The 15,741-nt window shown below is 37.1% G+C and overlaps 1 protein-coding gene across 2 annotated transcripts in view; it reads right to left on the bottom strand.

Annotated features, from left to right (window-relative positions):
* The window catches only part of NKAIN3 (sodium/potassium transporting ATPase interacting 3), a 644,097-nt gene that overhangs the window by 41,686 nt on the left and 586,670 nt on the right, over nucleotides 1-15,741 (bottom strand). For both annotated transcript variants that reach the window (XM_074386695.1, XM_003935525.3), the window contains exon 5: nucleotides 1,870-1,930. In XM_074386695.1, the coding sequence (XP_074242796.1) occupies nucleotides 1,870-1,930 (61 nt within the window). The remainder of the gene's footprint in view (nucleotides 1-1,869; nucleotides 1,931-15,741) is intronic.

Here is a 15,741-nt window from a genome sequence, read left to right as displayed (position 1 = left end):
ACTGTATCCAAATGTCTCTCAGTAACGTAATGTGTGGCTCTAATAATAAACACTAGAATTAAACCACTAATAGAATAGTCTCCTAGCAGCTGCTTCAATCCCAGTTTGAAGGGCATTGAAATAGCTGATTCAGAGATTTCTGTAGAGAAACTTAAGCTAATTAGGGACATCAAAGTCAATGGAATGACAATATCTGCCAGTGAGCAATACAATTTATATACATTGAAAAGAAGGCTAAAAGAAGGTTAAAAAAAAGTATCCATTTAGATGAGTCTTTTATTTTGCATGCCATTTTGCATTTCCCAGCTTTGCTTAAATCCCAAGTCTCACAGAAAAGACTTTCATATATTTATTACACTAGATAATAGAAGACTATTGATTAATCTGCCTTTTCTCTCACAGTAAGGTGCACCTGAGCACTGGTATCTTTTGAGAGTCTTTGACTGGTTCAGTGTCGAGGAAAAGAAAGAGGACTGTCTTTGGTTGTTGTTGTTTGATAACTACTCAAAAGTGGTTATCTGCTTTATAAGAGATTCAGGTGGTACTTATCAATTTATTAATTTTTTTGAATTTACTCAGCTCAAAGTCGAATAACTTTTAGGTTGAAATTCTAGTTAATATTTTTCACACTCAACCGTTTTTGGCTGTGCAGCCTGTCTTAGCTGTGGGTTGGAAACATGCTGCTATCCTTCTGTGTATTAACTTCACCAGGTTGTAGAACTACTAATAAAACTCCTAAACACAGAGTTCTTGAAGTTAACCTCAAAGTGAAAGTGTGGTCATTAGAACCACACTTGTTAAGCGACAGAAACTTTTTGTCTTATCTAGCATTAAAACAACAACAACAACAACAACCCTGAGTAAGCATTAAATACATGATGCAATTTGTCTGCGTGTTTTCACTGCCTGATATGTTAAATCTCAGGGTCTGAGATTTAGTCAAATAAATTGAGATTCTGGATTCCAATTCAAATACCATGTACCACCCATGTATTTGATGGGAAGCATTCATCAGACCCCTTTGAGACTGTGTGCTGGAAGTTTTAATAGCTAGCTACTTTGCTTCATCTTAGTGCAAATTCAAACAGTGACTGCAATGCAGTCTCTGATTTAGTAAGGTGTGATTTCTTTATCTAAAATAATTTATTTTTTAAAAGTAAATTAAAATTTTCTTTGATATTACATGAGTCCCTAATAGAGTTGTACCAGGAAGTGCCTTAGACATTAGCAGGTGCTCAGTGAAGGCCATTTGTTGACTTACGTTGCTAAAGCTCTATCATATAACTTCAGGTCGTAGTATTAATATATATTTTTTCTTTGGGTGTTCTGCTAAAAAATGATTTAGCTTTTAGACATTCCATTCATTTTTTAAAGCACCCTTTGTAGTTCTCTTTTGCATCTCACCTGGAAGGTTGTAAATGTTTGTTTTCTTCATCACATTTTATATAGTTTATATACATATAGATTTTTTGTAATATAATGTATTGTGTCTTGATACCGTTACTGTTACCTAGACTTCAAAATTCCGTCACCAGCATATGTAAAATCGGTAATAAACAAAACAACCATTGATTGCCTGGTTGGTATAATGGTTAGGTGTCTGATGAAAAGTTGCTAAGATATGATATGTCAGCAGTCCTTGAGCTTCTGAGTCTCTGTGCGAGCTCTCACAAATTGAGAGTTTCAATATGTAGCGTCACCTTATTTGTGTGTGGTTCAGTTTGTCAACTTCTGACTATAACTTTAGCATGCTGAGTTCAATCATTGTAGACTCCAAATATAAACAATTTCATAGCCATGTAATGATTAGTTTTGGAAGCTGTATCTCATTCAAAAGGAACCCACAGGGAGAGAGATAACAGTACTTACATGTGTCTTCTTCTTCCATGGAAATACTGATCACATAGCAGGCATACACAAAACCCACCAACTGCAAACAAGAAAAAATTGGTACTTTAAGAAGCGATTCTAAGTTTCCATAATTAAAGAGCCAATATAATCTAATAAAGATAAAAATTTATGAGCAACTTTTAAGAATTTGCCATAGGAAAAACTCTTTTAAAATGATAGCTGTGGTTTTAAGAGTTTTTTCATTTCTATGTAGCCTTACTAGCTTTCTAAAAAGTACGCAGAAATGGGGGAAAAACCAGTTTTTGGATATTTCACTTAGATTTTTGATTTGGGGCTTGCAGTTCTTATATTTTATAGTCAGCAAAGATTAAGAAATCCATTTTAAAGTTCTAATATTTTTTTCTGACTGTTGAGCATTTCGTACTAGCACTCATTAACTATAACTATTTTAATATTTAAAAGCTACAGAAATAATCAAAACATGTTGCATATAAATTAAATACCAATCATCTACTTAATTATTTAAAATGCTCTGGGAATGTAAATCATATTTAGACACTAAATCGCTTTGTTAATCATATCACAAGGAAACACATTAACTTATTGGAGATTCGGTACTGTAAAAATGAAATAGAAGAGGTAATTTATACTTTTAATACAAGTAATTCCAAGAATACATGCAGGTGTAGAATTTACCCTTTGAATTTATGATGCTAAGAGGATGATTTTTATTCCACGGAGCCAAAGACACCGCAATTCCTAGAGGACAAAATTGTCAATGAATCTAGTCTAGTCTAAAAATACTTACCATAAGCACTTTGATAGGTATGAAAAACAGATTACTTGATAGCTGTTATAGTTTCTCTTCTTGCCTTTGTTAACATTTGTTTCCACCCTTTACTCCCATTATAAAATAACACTGGGAAAATAAACTTTTCCTGGTAGGCCTAGTTTCAAAGGTCGATGTTTCCAATGCAGAGAACAAGACATTTGGGGCTTTCGACTACCCATGTGAATTAGGACCCTGATCTTGTCATCCTTCTCTAGAATGTCTAAATAAAGCCCAAGAAGCTCTGAGGGGTGGGAGATTAGGGAAAAGGCTAGCGTGAGGTCTTACGAGAAGGGCTTCCAGAGAAATCTACCAGGGTGATGATGGCTTTTCCCACCCAGCAGGCACCTTGTCTCACCGCAAGCCAAGTGAGGGGGTGCTTCAGAAAGCACTTGGGGAGTTTAACATTTCTTACATTTTGGGAAACATGGGGGCTTGGCACCCGACTCACACTTGAAAGAGTCAAAAGGCAGGAGGCTGTTTCTAGAGGGGCTTTTGGTTATAGTGTGTGGAGACAGGATTGGGCAGGATGTGTATGTGGGCCCTTAGTCTGGGAGTAAGGCCTCCGGAGAGAGTTTCCTGTGCTGTTCTGGAGTTGGAGCCACCCCAGAGGACTTCCTGGCAGGGATGGGTGACCTCAGGATGATGGTACTTTGGCTATAGAAGGCAAGTAGGGGTGCAAAGTGGCAAACCATGGCGGCTGATCAACCAAGAAACAGGTAGGGATCCTATAGGAGAGGTAGGGTGGGATTCTGAAGAATCCCACAAGAAGAAGCGTCAGCATGTTGGAGATGTCACACCCAGAGAGTATCCCTGCCAGATTACAAAGGAGCCCTTCATGCTAACACCTCGTTCCCTACTTTTCTCCCATCATTTCTCCTTCTACTTCATCCCCACAATAAAACAGTGAGAGACGTGGAGTGAGAAGAGGAGGAAGCAGTGCTGTGTTTTTTCTCCTCTGCAAGTCTGCAAGTTAAAATCAGACCCAAACTCAGGAGGAGTTTTTAAATGGATGAGAATATTCAACTACTTGGACTAGATATTTAATATCTCTGAGGGACTAAGACAGCTGTAAGGTCTGCTTGAAATATGATCCAAAGGATAAGTTAGAACAAAGTGATAACGTGTACTTGAAGGGGCAGTGAGAGAACAAACAAAATTGCCTTTTGACTGTATTCTACCAACCCATTCAGTAAACCAGTTACACAGAGAAGCAAGAAATGGCCCCTAACCCCATCACTCATAACTTTATATTAGATTTCCTTCCAATCTTTCTCTCTTGTCGTTGCTGTATATCACTTATACTCTTAGGACTCTAGCTTAATTATTAATGACTACATAAATTTGTATCATTTAAATATACTGCAATGTATTAAGGTAATGTTCTATTATTGAAAGTTGTTTTCAAGTTATAAATAATATTATGAAAAATATTAATGCTTTTCCCAAATTTTCGATGATCTGATTCTCAGAGGTAAAATTATTATTGCAGAAGTGCCACTGAATGTTTTTATGACTTTTTTTTTTACACATTATTGGTTTTCAGAAAGTTTGTATCATCTATCCTACTACAACAGTGACCAACAATGCTTGCTTTTCCATATCCCTAGGACAGTTCCTCTTAAAAATCCATGCCAAGAAAATAAACAAAATGGCATCTCTTCAATTATTTATTTTTGCAATAGTTTTCTTACATCTGATGTATTTTTATATTTTATTAGCCATTTATGTTTTTTATTTTGTGAATTATCTCAAAAGTTATTTGCCCATTTATTAACTTGATATTATTTTCATCAATTTATATGAGGTCTTATGGGGGAAAGCCTTTGCTATATTTGTAGCAAATTTTTGTTTCTTTATGTTAGACTGTGATAGTGATGGTTTCATAATGTCAGAAGATTTTCTTACTAAACCGTATGTTAGAAGGCATCTGCCAACAAACAACTTTCTAGTTCTTGGTGGGTTCTCCTTTAGGGGTACGTGTGTATATGTGTATACCTGCAAGCATACATATTTGTAAATCAAGACCTCTCTTGCATTAGTTTTCTGTTGCTGCTGTAAGAGATTGATGCAAACTTAGTGGCTTAAAACCACACAAATCTTACAGTTCTGAAGGTCAGATATCTGAAATGGGCCTTACAAGGCTAAAATCAAGGTGTCAGCCGGGCTGTACTCCTGCAAGATCTAGCAAACTCTGTTTCCTTGCCTTTTTCAGCTTCTAGAGGATGCCTGCATTCCTTAGCTTATGGTCTTTTCCTCCATCTTAAAGGCCAGCACCACTGGGCTGATTCCATCTTAAGCTGTCATCTCTTTGGTTCTTCCTCCTCTGCCTTCCTGTCCTACTGTTAAGGATGCTGGACACACCTGGATAACTTAGGAGAACCCTTCCATGTTAAGGTCACATGATTATCCCTCAATTTCATCTACAATCTTAATTCATTCTCTTTTGCCATGTACAGTGATTTATTCACAGGTTCCAGAGATAAGGATATGGAAATATATAGGGAACTCTTATTCTGCCTATCACATCTGTGAACTCATATTTAGACTCGCAGCAGGTTCTGCACAACGTAGACTACAATGGAGATGGAGAAATGATACTGAGAAAATTACTTAAGTTTTAACACAGGAGCAGAAAACCGAACACTACATGTCCTCACTCATAAGTGGGAGTTGAACAGTGGGAACACATGGACACAGGGAGGGGAAAACTACGATCATCAATTTGGTGTCTGTACATGTAGTCCATGTTTTCCCATCCTACCTACAAATATATATCCTAAAAGCAGAACACAATTATTTATTTATTTAACTTTTATTTTAGGTTTGGGGTACATGTGAAGGTTTGTTACCCTGGCAAACACATGTCATAGGGGTTTATTGTACAGATTATTTCATCACACAGGTATTAAGTCCAGTACCCAATAGTTATCTTTTCTGCTCCTCTTCTTCCTCCCACCCTCTAGCCTCAAGTAGACGCCTATTGTTTCCTTCTTTGTGTTCATAAATTCTTATCACTTAGCTCTCATTCATAAGGGAGAGCATGTGGTATTTTATTTTCTCTTCCTGCATTAGTTTGGTAAGAAAAATAGCCCCCAACTCCATCCATTTTCCCACAAAAGACATGATCTCATTATTTTTTATGGCTGCAAAGTATTCCATGGTGTATAGGTACTACATTTTAAAAATCCAGTCTATAATTGATGGGCATTTGGGTTGATTCCATGTTTTTGTTATTGCAAATAGTGCAGCAGTGAACATAGGCATGCATGTCTCTTTATAATAGAGCGATTTATATTCTTTTGGTTATATACCCAGCAATAGGATTGCTGGGTTGCATGGTAGTTCTGCTTTTAGCTCTTTGAGAAATTGCCACACTGATTTCCACAATGGTTGACCTAATTTGCACTCCCATCAAAAGTGTATAAGCAGAACATACTTATTTTAAATAGCACATTTAAAACAGTTTTCTTGACAATTTCAAATTCTGGGAGTATTGTCTTTTCACTTTGATTAGATCATTGTTGTTTTTATTTTGCATGTACCTGACAGGGAGCTTTTACTAAGAGGAGGACACACATCAACTCTGCTATTAAAAAAAAATTCATACGTGTCCATAATTAATTTTATCTTTAATCCATGGATTCTTGCAAGAAATTGTCTCTGCCATTTGAAATTTTGTGAACATTCATTTTCTTAAAAACAGATAATATAATCTGTGTAGCTAATGAACTCTGCACAAAGATTGTAATTCATCTCAATATACCCAATACGAAAGTCATTGCTAACTGCATCATACTATGGAGGTTTGCTCCCCGACAGGCTACTGCTAGCATAGTCACACATCACATAACATTTCTGTCAATGATGAACCACTTAAATAATGGTGTTCTCATGAAATTATAATGGGGCTGAAAAATTTCTATTGACATTGTAGCTGTTGGTGACATCATAGCACATGCAATACTGACATATTTGTGCTAATGCTGTCGTAAACAAGCCGACTGTGCTGCCAATCATATAAAAGCAAAGCACATACAAATACATATAGTATATAATACTTGATATTGATATTAAACAATGATGCTACTGGTTTGTGTATTTATACTATACTTCTTTCTGTAGAGTATACTCCTTCTACCTAAAAAAATGTTGAATCAAAACATAAAAATTTCCTGTAAAAAAATAGAATTTTATTTTATATTATAAAGAGTTCTTAGAGGCTACCTATAGTTTTATTCTTAAATGTATGATAAGTCAGATATTGTTAAAAGCTAATGTTCCTTAGGTTTTTAGGTGAAAATAAATAGAAAAAGAATCTGCAACATTTCATTCCCGTGCTTCCACAGATTATCCTGAGCATCCCTTTTGATACATGCATTCTACGTGGTTATGTTGTGTACCTCTTTGAATTCATTACTTCAGAGAACTTACTTCCAAGATAATCTTTTAGCTTGAGAAACAGTTCAATAAGTTTGGGTGACATGAGTTCTAGTGACTAAACATTGATAAATCAGATTTCTTTTGAACCATAAAAAGCTAGATGAAGCTATGGCCAGGAAGATTAAGACTCTCTTCCTATCCATTGTGGCTAAAATGACTGACACTCTGGGTTTTCTTTCAGTGGCACTGCAAGGAAGGAGAAGAATAGTAACAGAATGAAGGAATCAGGCTGCAATGGAAAATTTCTGTACGAGTTCTGTTGTTTTGCATACAGACAAAAATTTAGATGATGCATTGCAAATTCTATCTTGGAAGTTGCTTATTGAATAGAAAGCTCATAGTTGCTTGATAGTTTTTGTATTCCAATGATTATTCCTCCACCACAAACTCAGGTAAGTTAAATCTCACAAATCATTATTTTTTTCATCTATATAGATGAGAGGTAAGCAAAGATACATCAAAATGTTTTGATAGAGTGCTATGGGACTTTTCTAGTGTAAAGCTAAAGTCTTCATGATAGCTCAATGCCACAATAAATATTATTTTGTAATATTCTAATACATTCCCCCCTTAAAAATACAATACTTCTACCCACGCCTTTATATTTACTTAAAGTAAGGTGAATTATTATTTAGTCTTTTTTGATGTTTTTAATATGAAATGATGCCTAAAGTACATATTAGCATATTGCTAGCCCCTTTGACAGGAAATATGTATTTTGGTGTTTTCTAATATTGGCTCATTCAACTTGTCATGCTGGGGGCCATCAGCATTTACTGGTTGATCCATTGGCATTTACTGGAAGAAAGGCCAGAGGATTGATGAGAAGGTCTCTTGAGAACAAATTCAGTCATGCTGATACACTGTTTTCACATATCAATATGTAGAGTTAATTTGATGGAGTTGAGCCTGGAAATCCAACAGGAGACCAATTTCCCTTGGAAAAAAAAAATCCTATCCCGATGAAAGAATCTTGACCTGAAACTAAGTTTATGCCACCCTCTACTCTAGATTATATTTCCTGTGTTGTAAGAGGCCTGGAAAGTATTAACTGTTAGTAGTTGAACCACATATTATTTTGTTACATATTCATACATTTAAGGATCAAAATCTAGGTATCCACTAAGAAATCTTTATAATATAAAATAAAATTATATTTTTTGCAGGAAATTTTTATGTGATTCTAATGCACATTTTCTTCTAGGCTAAAAAGAAAGATGTTGACCAGATAACTAACACTGGAAAATAAATGCAAGCTTGCAGTCTTGATTTTATCATTAAAGTAAGTACAGTTAAAATTCAAAGACAGGTTTGGAAGCAGGATGAGACATTGATCAAGTTAGAAGGAATGCATGAGAAGATGGTTATAGATGAACTTTTATGAAGGCAAAAGAAAGTGAACTCTTTGGATTATTTTTTCAGAAATATGTGTTTACTTATGTTCTTTGTAACTTATACTTCTTTCTTATAGTTTTAAGACCATGGATTATTCTAAAAGTATTGGTTTAGGGAAGGATAACAGGGGGAGAAATGTCAGATATAGGTGATGGGGAGGAAGGCAGCAAACCACATTGCCATGTATGTACCAATGCAACAGTCTTGCATGTTCTTCACATGTACCCCAAAACCTAAAGCACAATAAAATGTATATTTAAAAAAGAAAGAAAATAGTTGAACACACATACACATACACAAAATATTGGTTTAACTGCATTTTCTGAAAAGATTCATTGTCTATGTGCTAAAGAGTACTGGTCAATATATTTATTTTTCCTTTTCCAAATAACTAGTCTTTTGATGGGCAGAAGTAAAGTCAGTTTCTTAATATAGCAGCATGTTATGTCTCCCTATCCAGTGAATATTTTCTTACTGATAAATGTGGGAGCGCACAGTTTTAAAAGAACAGAGCGATGTACAGCAAGAAAAATTGTCAGATCTAACTATTCACTAATGGATCTTAATATTTTCTTGATAGATGACATAAAAGAATTTTTGGTCAGGCAATTGAGATAGACAGTACCATTAGCTGAAAACAATAAGACAATGACATACCATGCTAGAAATATTAAATCATTCTCCAAGTCCTAAGACAAAATTTGCCAACCATAATCTCAATATTATTACAAATGAATTAATTAAAACATTTCCTTTTACTTTTGCTTTATTGATGGACACACTCATAAAATATTTACTCCAAAAATCGCTTTTGCTATTGTGATTAACCAAACTGCTGCTTAATTAATAATGTTACACTCATGAGAAACTGTCTAGACATCATGTTAATCAGCAATTTGTAGATGGCTGAGTGTTATGTAGTTCTTGATTTCCCAGAATTTGAATTTAAATAGTCCTTGTGGCTTTCTGCTTGTTTACAAGAAATGGAAAATGCATTCTTGCCAATGAAAACACACACAAAGTAAATAACATCAGCATAACAATCGTGATTATCTCTGCTTTTAATAAAGTTTTGAAAAGAGTCATTCATTTTAAAGACAACTTTTTGCCTCTCTCATTAATGGTATCCATTTCTGTAGTTATGTAATTTAAAATGACTTTCTTCTCTGTATTGTAAATTCTGACAGCATACATTCCATCTTTTTTAACATAGTTAATGAAAGTAAATGACATAAAACTACATTCTAACTCCACTCTTTGTGTAAGATTGATTAGTTTTTGCAAATAGGATTTGTATGTGGGGTTGGTTTCTTTTGATCTGTAGGTGTTGTATAAGAATCAACTAGATTAGGTTTCACTCCTGTAGACACTAGAAGGATAACCATTGGCTGTGTGTCCTACAAGTTGTGAATCTTATTAAGAATGATCTAAAAAATTGAGTCACACCTGAAATCATGTGTCTTTGGCAGCCACTTTTAGGTGAAATAGATGGAGGAAAAAAGCTCATCCAGGGAACTCAGAGAAGAGAGGCATTCGATGAGAGGATTGCTGAACTTGAAGAAAGCCTGTGGGATCCTTGAACAACATAACTCTCCAGTCACTCTCCTAAGTTTCCCCACATTCACACTAACATGGAAGCCTTAAAGCTTAAGATAATCCTTAAGGAATGATAGAAGCATCTCTGTATAATATTTAATATTTAATACATGGTGTATTAATCTGTTCTCATGCTACTCACCCTGTTCTCACATCTCTGCATGCACAAACACTCTCATTCTTTAAGCCCAGTTGTAAATGTCACTTTCTTTGATTTCTTTCGTTGATCCATCTCTAGTCTGAATAGTTTCTGCATTTTGTTCTTATATCTGCAATGGTAGCTTCACGATACTGCTATGTATCACAGCATTATGTCCATTTGTTATCTTCTAAGCAGGTTCTGGATGGCAGGAACTACCGGCTGAGAGACCTGATACAATGGTCATGTCCTCTGAGAGTCCTGCCCTAGTTCCATCAGGGAGAGTATCTACTTCTTCCTCTACTTTGACACATCATCATACTTCTCAGATAAGGCACATTTCACATGGTAATTGTACTTATTTACATGTTTGTCTCTACTATGAAGCTCTTTCAGGATGAGAGCTTTTTCAACTTTACATTTCTAACGTTTGGCACTTTGCCTGCTAAGAAGAATGTATTCATCAAATGTTTCGGAATGAATAAGTGATGAGAAGAATTGCATTGCAAAGTGAGATAAAGGAGGGAAACAAGGATGTCTGAAATACAGTGGATGAATTTCAGAACTCCAGCATGGTAGCAATCCTGAAGTTCCCTCATGTGTCACCATGTTGCTCAGTCACTTTGAAACGCCAGCTCTGCTCGTGTGCATCAGAGGTATTGCCATGATTCAGTAAGTTCTCCAGATTTTTGCTGCTTTGCTTTGATATTGTGTGGATCATGCACTAAACATGAGAACAAGCCAATGATTATATAATACCATCTTTAACAAATGAATGAAACATAAACATGTGGAGAGAAAAAGGATATTAGAGTCTTTTCACTTATGAGTTAACTTTGGTTGATTTTATATGAAACCAAACATATGAAGAATATTAAAAGTAGTTATGGATATTTCAGAATACATGCTGCTTTTTTTTCACTGGGGAGAGAGAAATAATATGACAGGATAAGATCTTTCCAGCCACTCTGTTGAACTGATACAGCAGTTTTCATCAGGCAGGTGGTGTTCCAAGCCTCATAGCAAGCCTGAATTCAACATACCTTCTTGTCCTAAGTTAGGATGATAGACAACGAGATGTCCAGATGCATAACATGTGGCAACTAATTTGGGAAACTTACAAGTCCATCTTCGAGTGGGTTGGGAGCTTGGCTTTGTCCTAGGGTTCACCCACAGTTTTGGGTTGGACAGTGATATGGTTTGGCTCTGTGTCCCCACCCAAGTCTTACCTTGAATTGTAATAATCCCCATGTGTCAAGGGTGGGACCAGATGGAGATTATTGAATCATTAGGGCTGTTTCCCCACATGACAGTGAGTGAGTTCTCATGAGATCTGATGATTTTGTAAGGGAGTTCCCCCTTCTCTTAGCATTCATTCTCACTCCTGCCACTCCGTGGAGAGGTGTCTTCTGCTGTGATTGTAAGTTTCCTGAGGCCTTCTCAGCCATGCTGAACTGTGAGTCAATTAAACCTCTTTCCTTTGTAAATTACTCAGGCTAGTGTATTTCTTCATGGGAGCATGATAACAGATTAATACAGACAGCATGTTTATCCTTCCTTATTCTAGAGGGCTTATCAAAAAACTCTGAGACTGAAGAAGAGGCAGTAGGTGGACAGTTTCATCTCACCATGATTCGTGGCCACATTTCTTTTTCTATGGCTCCCAAGAGGGCCTTTTTGTGCAACTGTCACCCAGGCCCATCTGTGCTCTCTCATATGCCTAGCAGAAGTCTAGGTTCTTAGGATCCTCAGGGGAAAAAGTCTTATGAGGAACTGACCTCTTATTTATTTGGATCACTCTGGGGAGAGTGTGACTCCTGGTAATATCTAATATGTTTGTTTTTAATCAAGCTTCTCTTACTGTTCCTTTAGGAATTCAGAATTAGAGCTGTGTCTCTGATGGCAGTGTCCTATGCCAAGTGAAACCTGAAATTATGTGAAGACATTTGGTTCACTCTCCTAAGAGTCCCACTGGCACCCTGGACTCCAAATGAATCAATGAATATGGAAATAAGTTGTTTTCTCCACGATGACCATAAAAATGCACAACAGCAACAGTATCACATTTATTAAAGCTTTGGGGATTTACTGCCCTTATGTGTATGGGAAACGCTTGTGGAGACAGCATCAAAATGAAAAACAAATGATTTGCTGGACTCTAGAAGGGAAGATAAAACTTTCAACGACATACTTCTGTGATGCAGACACTCTGCACACACCAGCTCAGCAATATCATGGAGGACACCAATGTTACCCTGACTCACAAAGAACCTTGTTCTCAGATAATGCATTTCTGGTGGTAAGCCCATAAAGAATAAGAACATTGTCTGAGATTTTTATTTTTTTATTTTTTATTTTTATAAAAGTGCCTATTTAAGTAGATTATTTCATCTAGGATTTTTCTAGGTGTCTCTTGCCAAATTCAATAATTCTTCAATGGTATTATGTGAGTAGTTTAATAGGGTCATTATATCTGAGTGTTACAAGGTCATTTGAAGAAAAATATTTCTATCATGGGAAAAGTTCATCTAATCTTTACCCATTTACAACCCCAAATGTAAACTAAAATAGAATTGATAAATGTGTCAGATGACTATGAGTGTATTTTGAGGATTATTTTTGTGAGAGTTGTTTTTGTAGTGTCAGATTGTGACAGGTAAGGTTTTGGGTTGAGTTGAGTACTTGTATACATTTCTTTGTGGCTATGGGGAATAATAAATTATCCAGGTTACAATGAGCTTTGTCTCCTCCATGCCTGACCATTTAAATGCAGTCAGACCAAAGAAATTGGATTAAAAGTTGAGCTCGGGTGGGAGCCCCTTAGCCTGTGTCTATTCAGGCTGACCTCAGACTTGCTTATTCAACCTCTGTCCCATATTCCCATCTTGAGCTATTGACTTCAACCTCTAGGTACTCAAAATCCTTGTTCTTACAACGCATTTTGAATCTGGTTTCTGGCTTACTACAACATTTGGACTCTTTTTGTGCCCCTGCTATTTTGGGGCACCCTTTGCATTTAAGGAAACATTTTTGCCAATGGATCCTCAGATACAGATTTCCCCGTAACCCAGCAATAGGTGTTTATCTCCAGGTTGAATGCATTGAGAGTTGAGGTCCCCAGAGCAGCCACTGGGAAGCAGTGGATGGCAGAGCAGCCTATGCTTAGGCAGTCAGGCACCACCCCCCAGGCATACAGACTGGCATGTCCACCCCCTGCCTGTCTGTTTCTCACTGAGCAGCTGACGTAGCCAGTAAGGAGCTACTGAGGGAATGTTTTTGAAAATGGCAATGTCTGGAACTCTTTTTGTTGCAGATGCTGCTCCTGCCATCCAGTGAGTCATGGTAAACTCAGTAGACTGTTCAGCCCCTCAATGCAGATAAAGTCACATGTAGAAATATAGAGTTTATAGTTCTTAGGAGAATCTAAGAGAAAGACAGGCATTCCTCTATCCATATGTGTCTGTGGAAGTTGAGAAATGTTTCGTAATAGGGAAACTGCTTTTCTAGAAGTAAATGATCTTTCATGGCTTTCCGAACTTGCAGGACATATGTAAAAGTCCTACCTAGTGAAATGTGGTGGATGCTGTGATCGCCATGGCTGAATCAGCAGATGGAGTCCATGACACCTAATTCTACTGCCTTGCACAGTAGTCAAAATTAGACTGATGATGCCATAGGCCCAGCTCTAAGAAGGCCTCAGGGTGTTCTGTGTGAGAAACTGGACTCAACTGGCCTCAGCTTTCTCTCTCTCTCTTTTTTTTTCTTAAGATAGAGGGTCTTGCCATGTTTTCCAGGCTAACCTTGAACTCCTGAGCTCGAGTGATCCTCCTGCCTCAGCCTCCTAAGTGGTAAGTAGCTAAGACTGGAGGCCCACACCATTGCTCCCAGCTCAGTCCCATCTTTTGTAATTGATAGACCTTCGAGTGAAGCCCATTGTGTAGCTTGGGACCTGCCCATCCTCCATCATTGCTGCAACTGATCACATACTCTGCACTCCAGGATCAAGGGTGGGAGAGGATTCCATGTCACTGACTATTGGGCCACCCCTGTGATCTCGGTAAAATGGACACTGAGTACCACCACATTTCCTGTATTGTGCTCCTACATCCTCCTTGGATCTGAGATTCTGTGTCTCTTCTCTCCTGACTGCTGGAAATACTTCACCTCTGTTCTCAGGATCAGTACTATTCTTGGGTGGCAGGTATTCAAGGAGTTCAATCTGACACTTGGGGAATCAACAGGCGGCCACTCTTGCCAACAGTGTTGCTCTGATGTACCCAGGTCTCAGAATGGGTTTCAGCCATGTTCCTGGGATCCAAACCTCACCTTACAGTTGATGGTTATGGTGGTCAAGAGTCTAGCTTTGTGGTCAGAGAGACATTATTTAAAATTTTGTCTTTGCCACAACTATTAGAGTGAGCCTTAGGTAAGGTAGTCAACCTCACTGAGCCTCTGTTTCTAATCTGTAAAATAGGTATAATCTTTCTACTTCATCAATTATCATGAGAATTATCAAGATAATGGATATCTAGTGCTTAGCACAGGGTTTAGCTGGACGCTATTCTGAACATTGTATGTCCATTAATGAAACATTATTTCATTCCTTTTTATGGCTGGGTAGTATTTCCTGGTGTGTATATACCCAATTTTCTTTATTCACTCTTCAGTTGATGGGCACTTAGATTAGTTCATATCTTTGCAATTGTGAATTATGCTGTGATAAAAATATGCATGCTCTTGTCGTTTTGATATAAGGATTTCTTTTCCTTGGAGTCCCATTTTCTTATCGCCCAAACTAAGAGTTCTGAGATGTCTTTGGAACAGTCCTAGAATCATATTAATGTGATATTTTCCTTCAAATACTTGCATCTGGTTTTGGTCCAGCAGATTCATTATTATTGCAATGTAATTGATTGCTAAATGCTTTGATGAAATTCAGGTGCACCTGAATTTACACATTGAGGTGCATGTGTCTTAGCTTGTTTTGTATTTTGTGTTGCTATAACAGAATACCTGAGACTAGGTAGTTTGTAAAGAAAATATATTAATTTGCCTCACAATTCTGATGGTTGAAATGTTCAAAATTGGGCATCTGTATCTGGAGGGGGCCTTAGGCTATGTCAACTTGTGGCAGAAAGCCGAAGAGAAGCTGGGCGTGCAAATAGATTGCATGGAGGGAGAGGAAATAAGAGAATAACACCAAGGAAGCCAGACTTCAACAACCTCTTCTCTTAGGAACTAATTCATTACCATGAGAGTGAGAAGTCACTCACTCCCAAAGGAGAGCACTAGTCTATTAATGAGGGGTCTGCCCCCACTGACTCAAACACCTTCCACTAGGACTCACTTCCCAGTATTGCTGTGTTGAGGAACAAGTTTCAACATGAGTTTTGTCAGGGACAAAACAAACCATAACACCTTGGATTATAGCATACTTGAATCCCAGCTTAGCCTAGTAACTATGTCTAAAAGTGAAGTGAGGTTAACT

This window comes from Saimiri boliviensis, chromosome 15 (genome assembly GCF_048565385.1).
Source record: "Saimiri boliviensis isolate mSaiBol1 chromosome 15, mSaiBol1.pri, whole genome shotgun sequence".
Classification (NCBI taxonomy): domain Eukaryota; kingdom Metazoa; phylum Chordata; class Mammalia; order Primates; family Cebidae; genus Saimiri; species Saimiri boliviensis.
The sequence above is the reverse complement of the archived record's forward strand: the minus strand, read 5'-3'. Positions and strand labels throughout refer to the sequence as shown.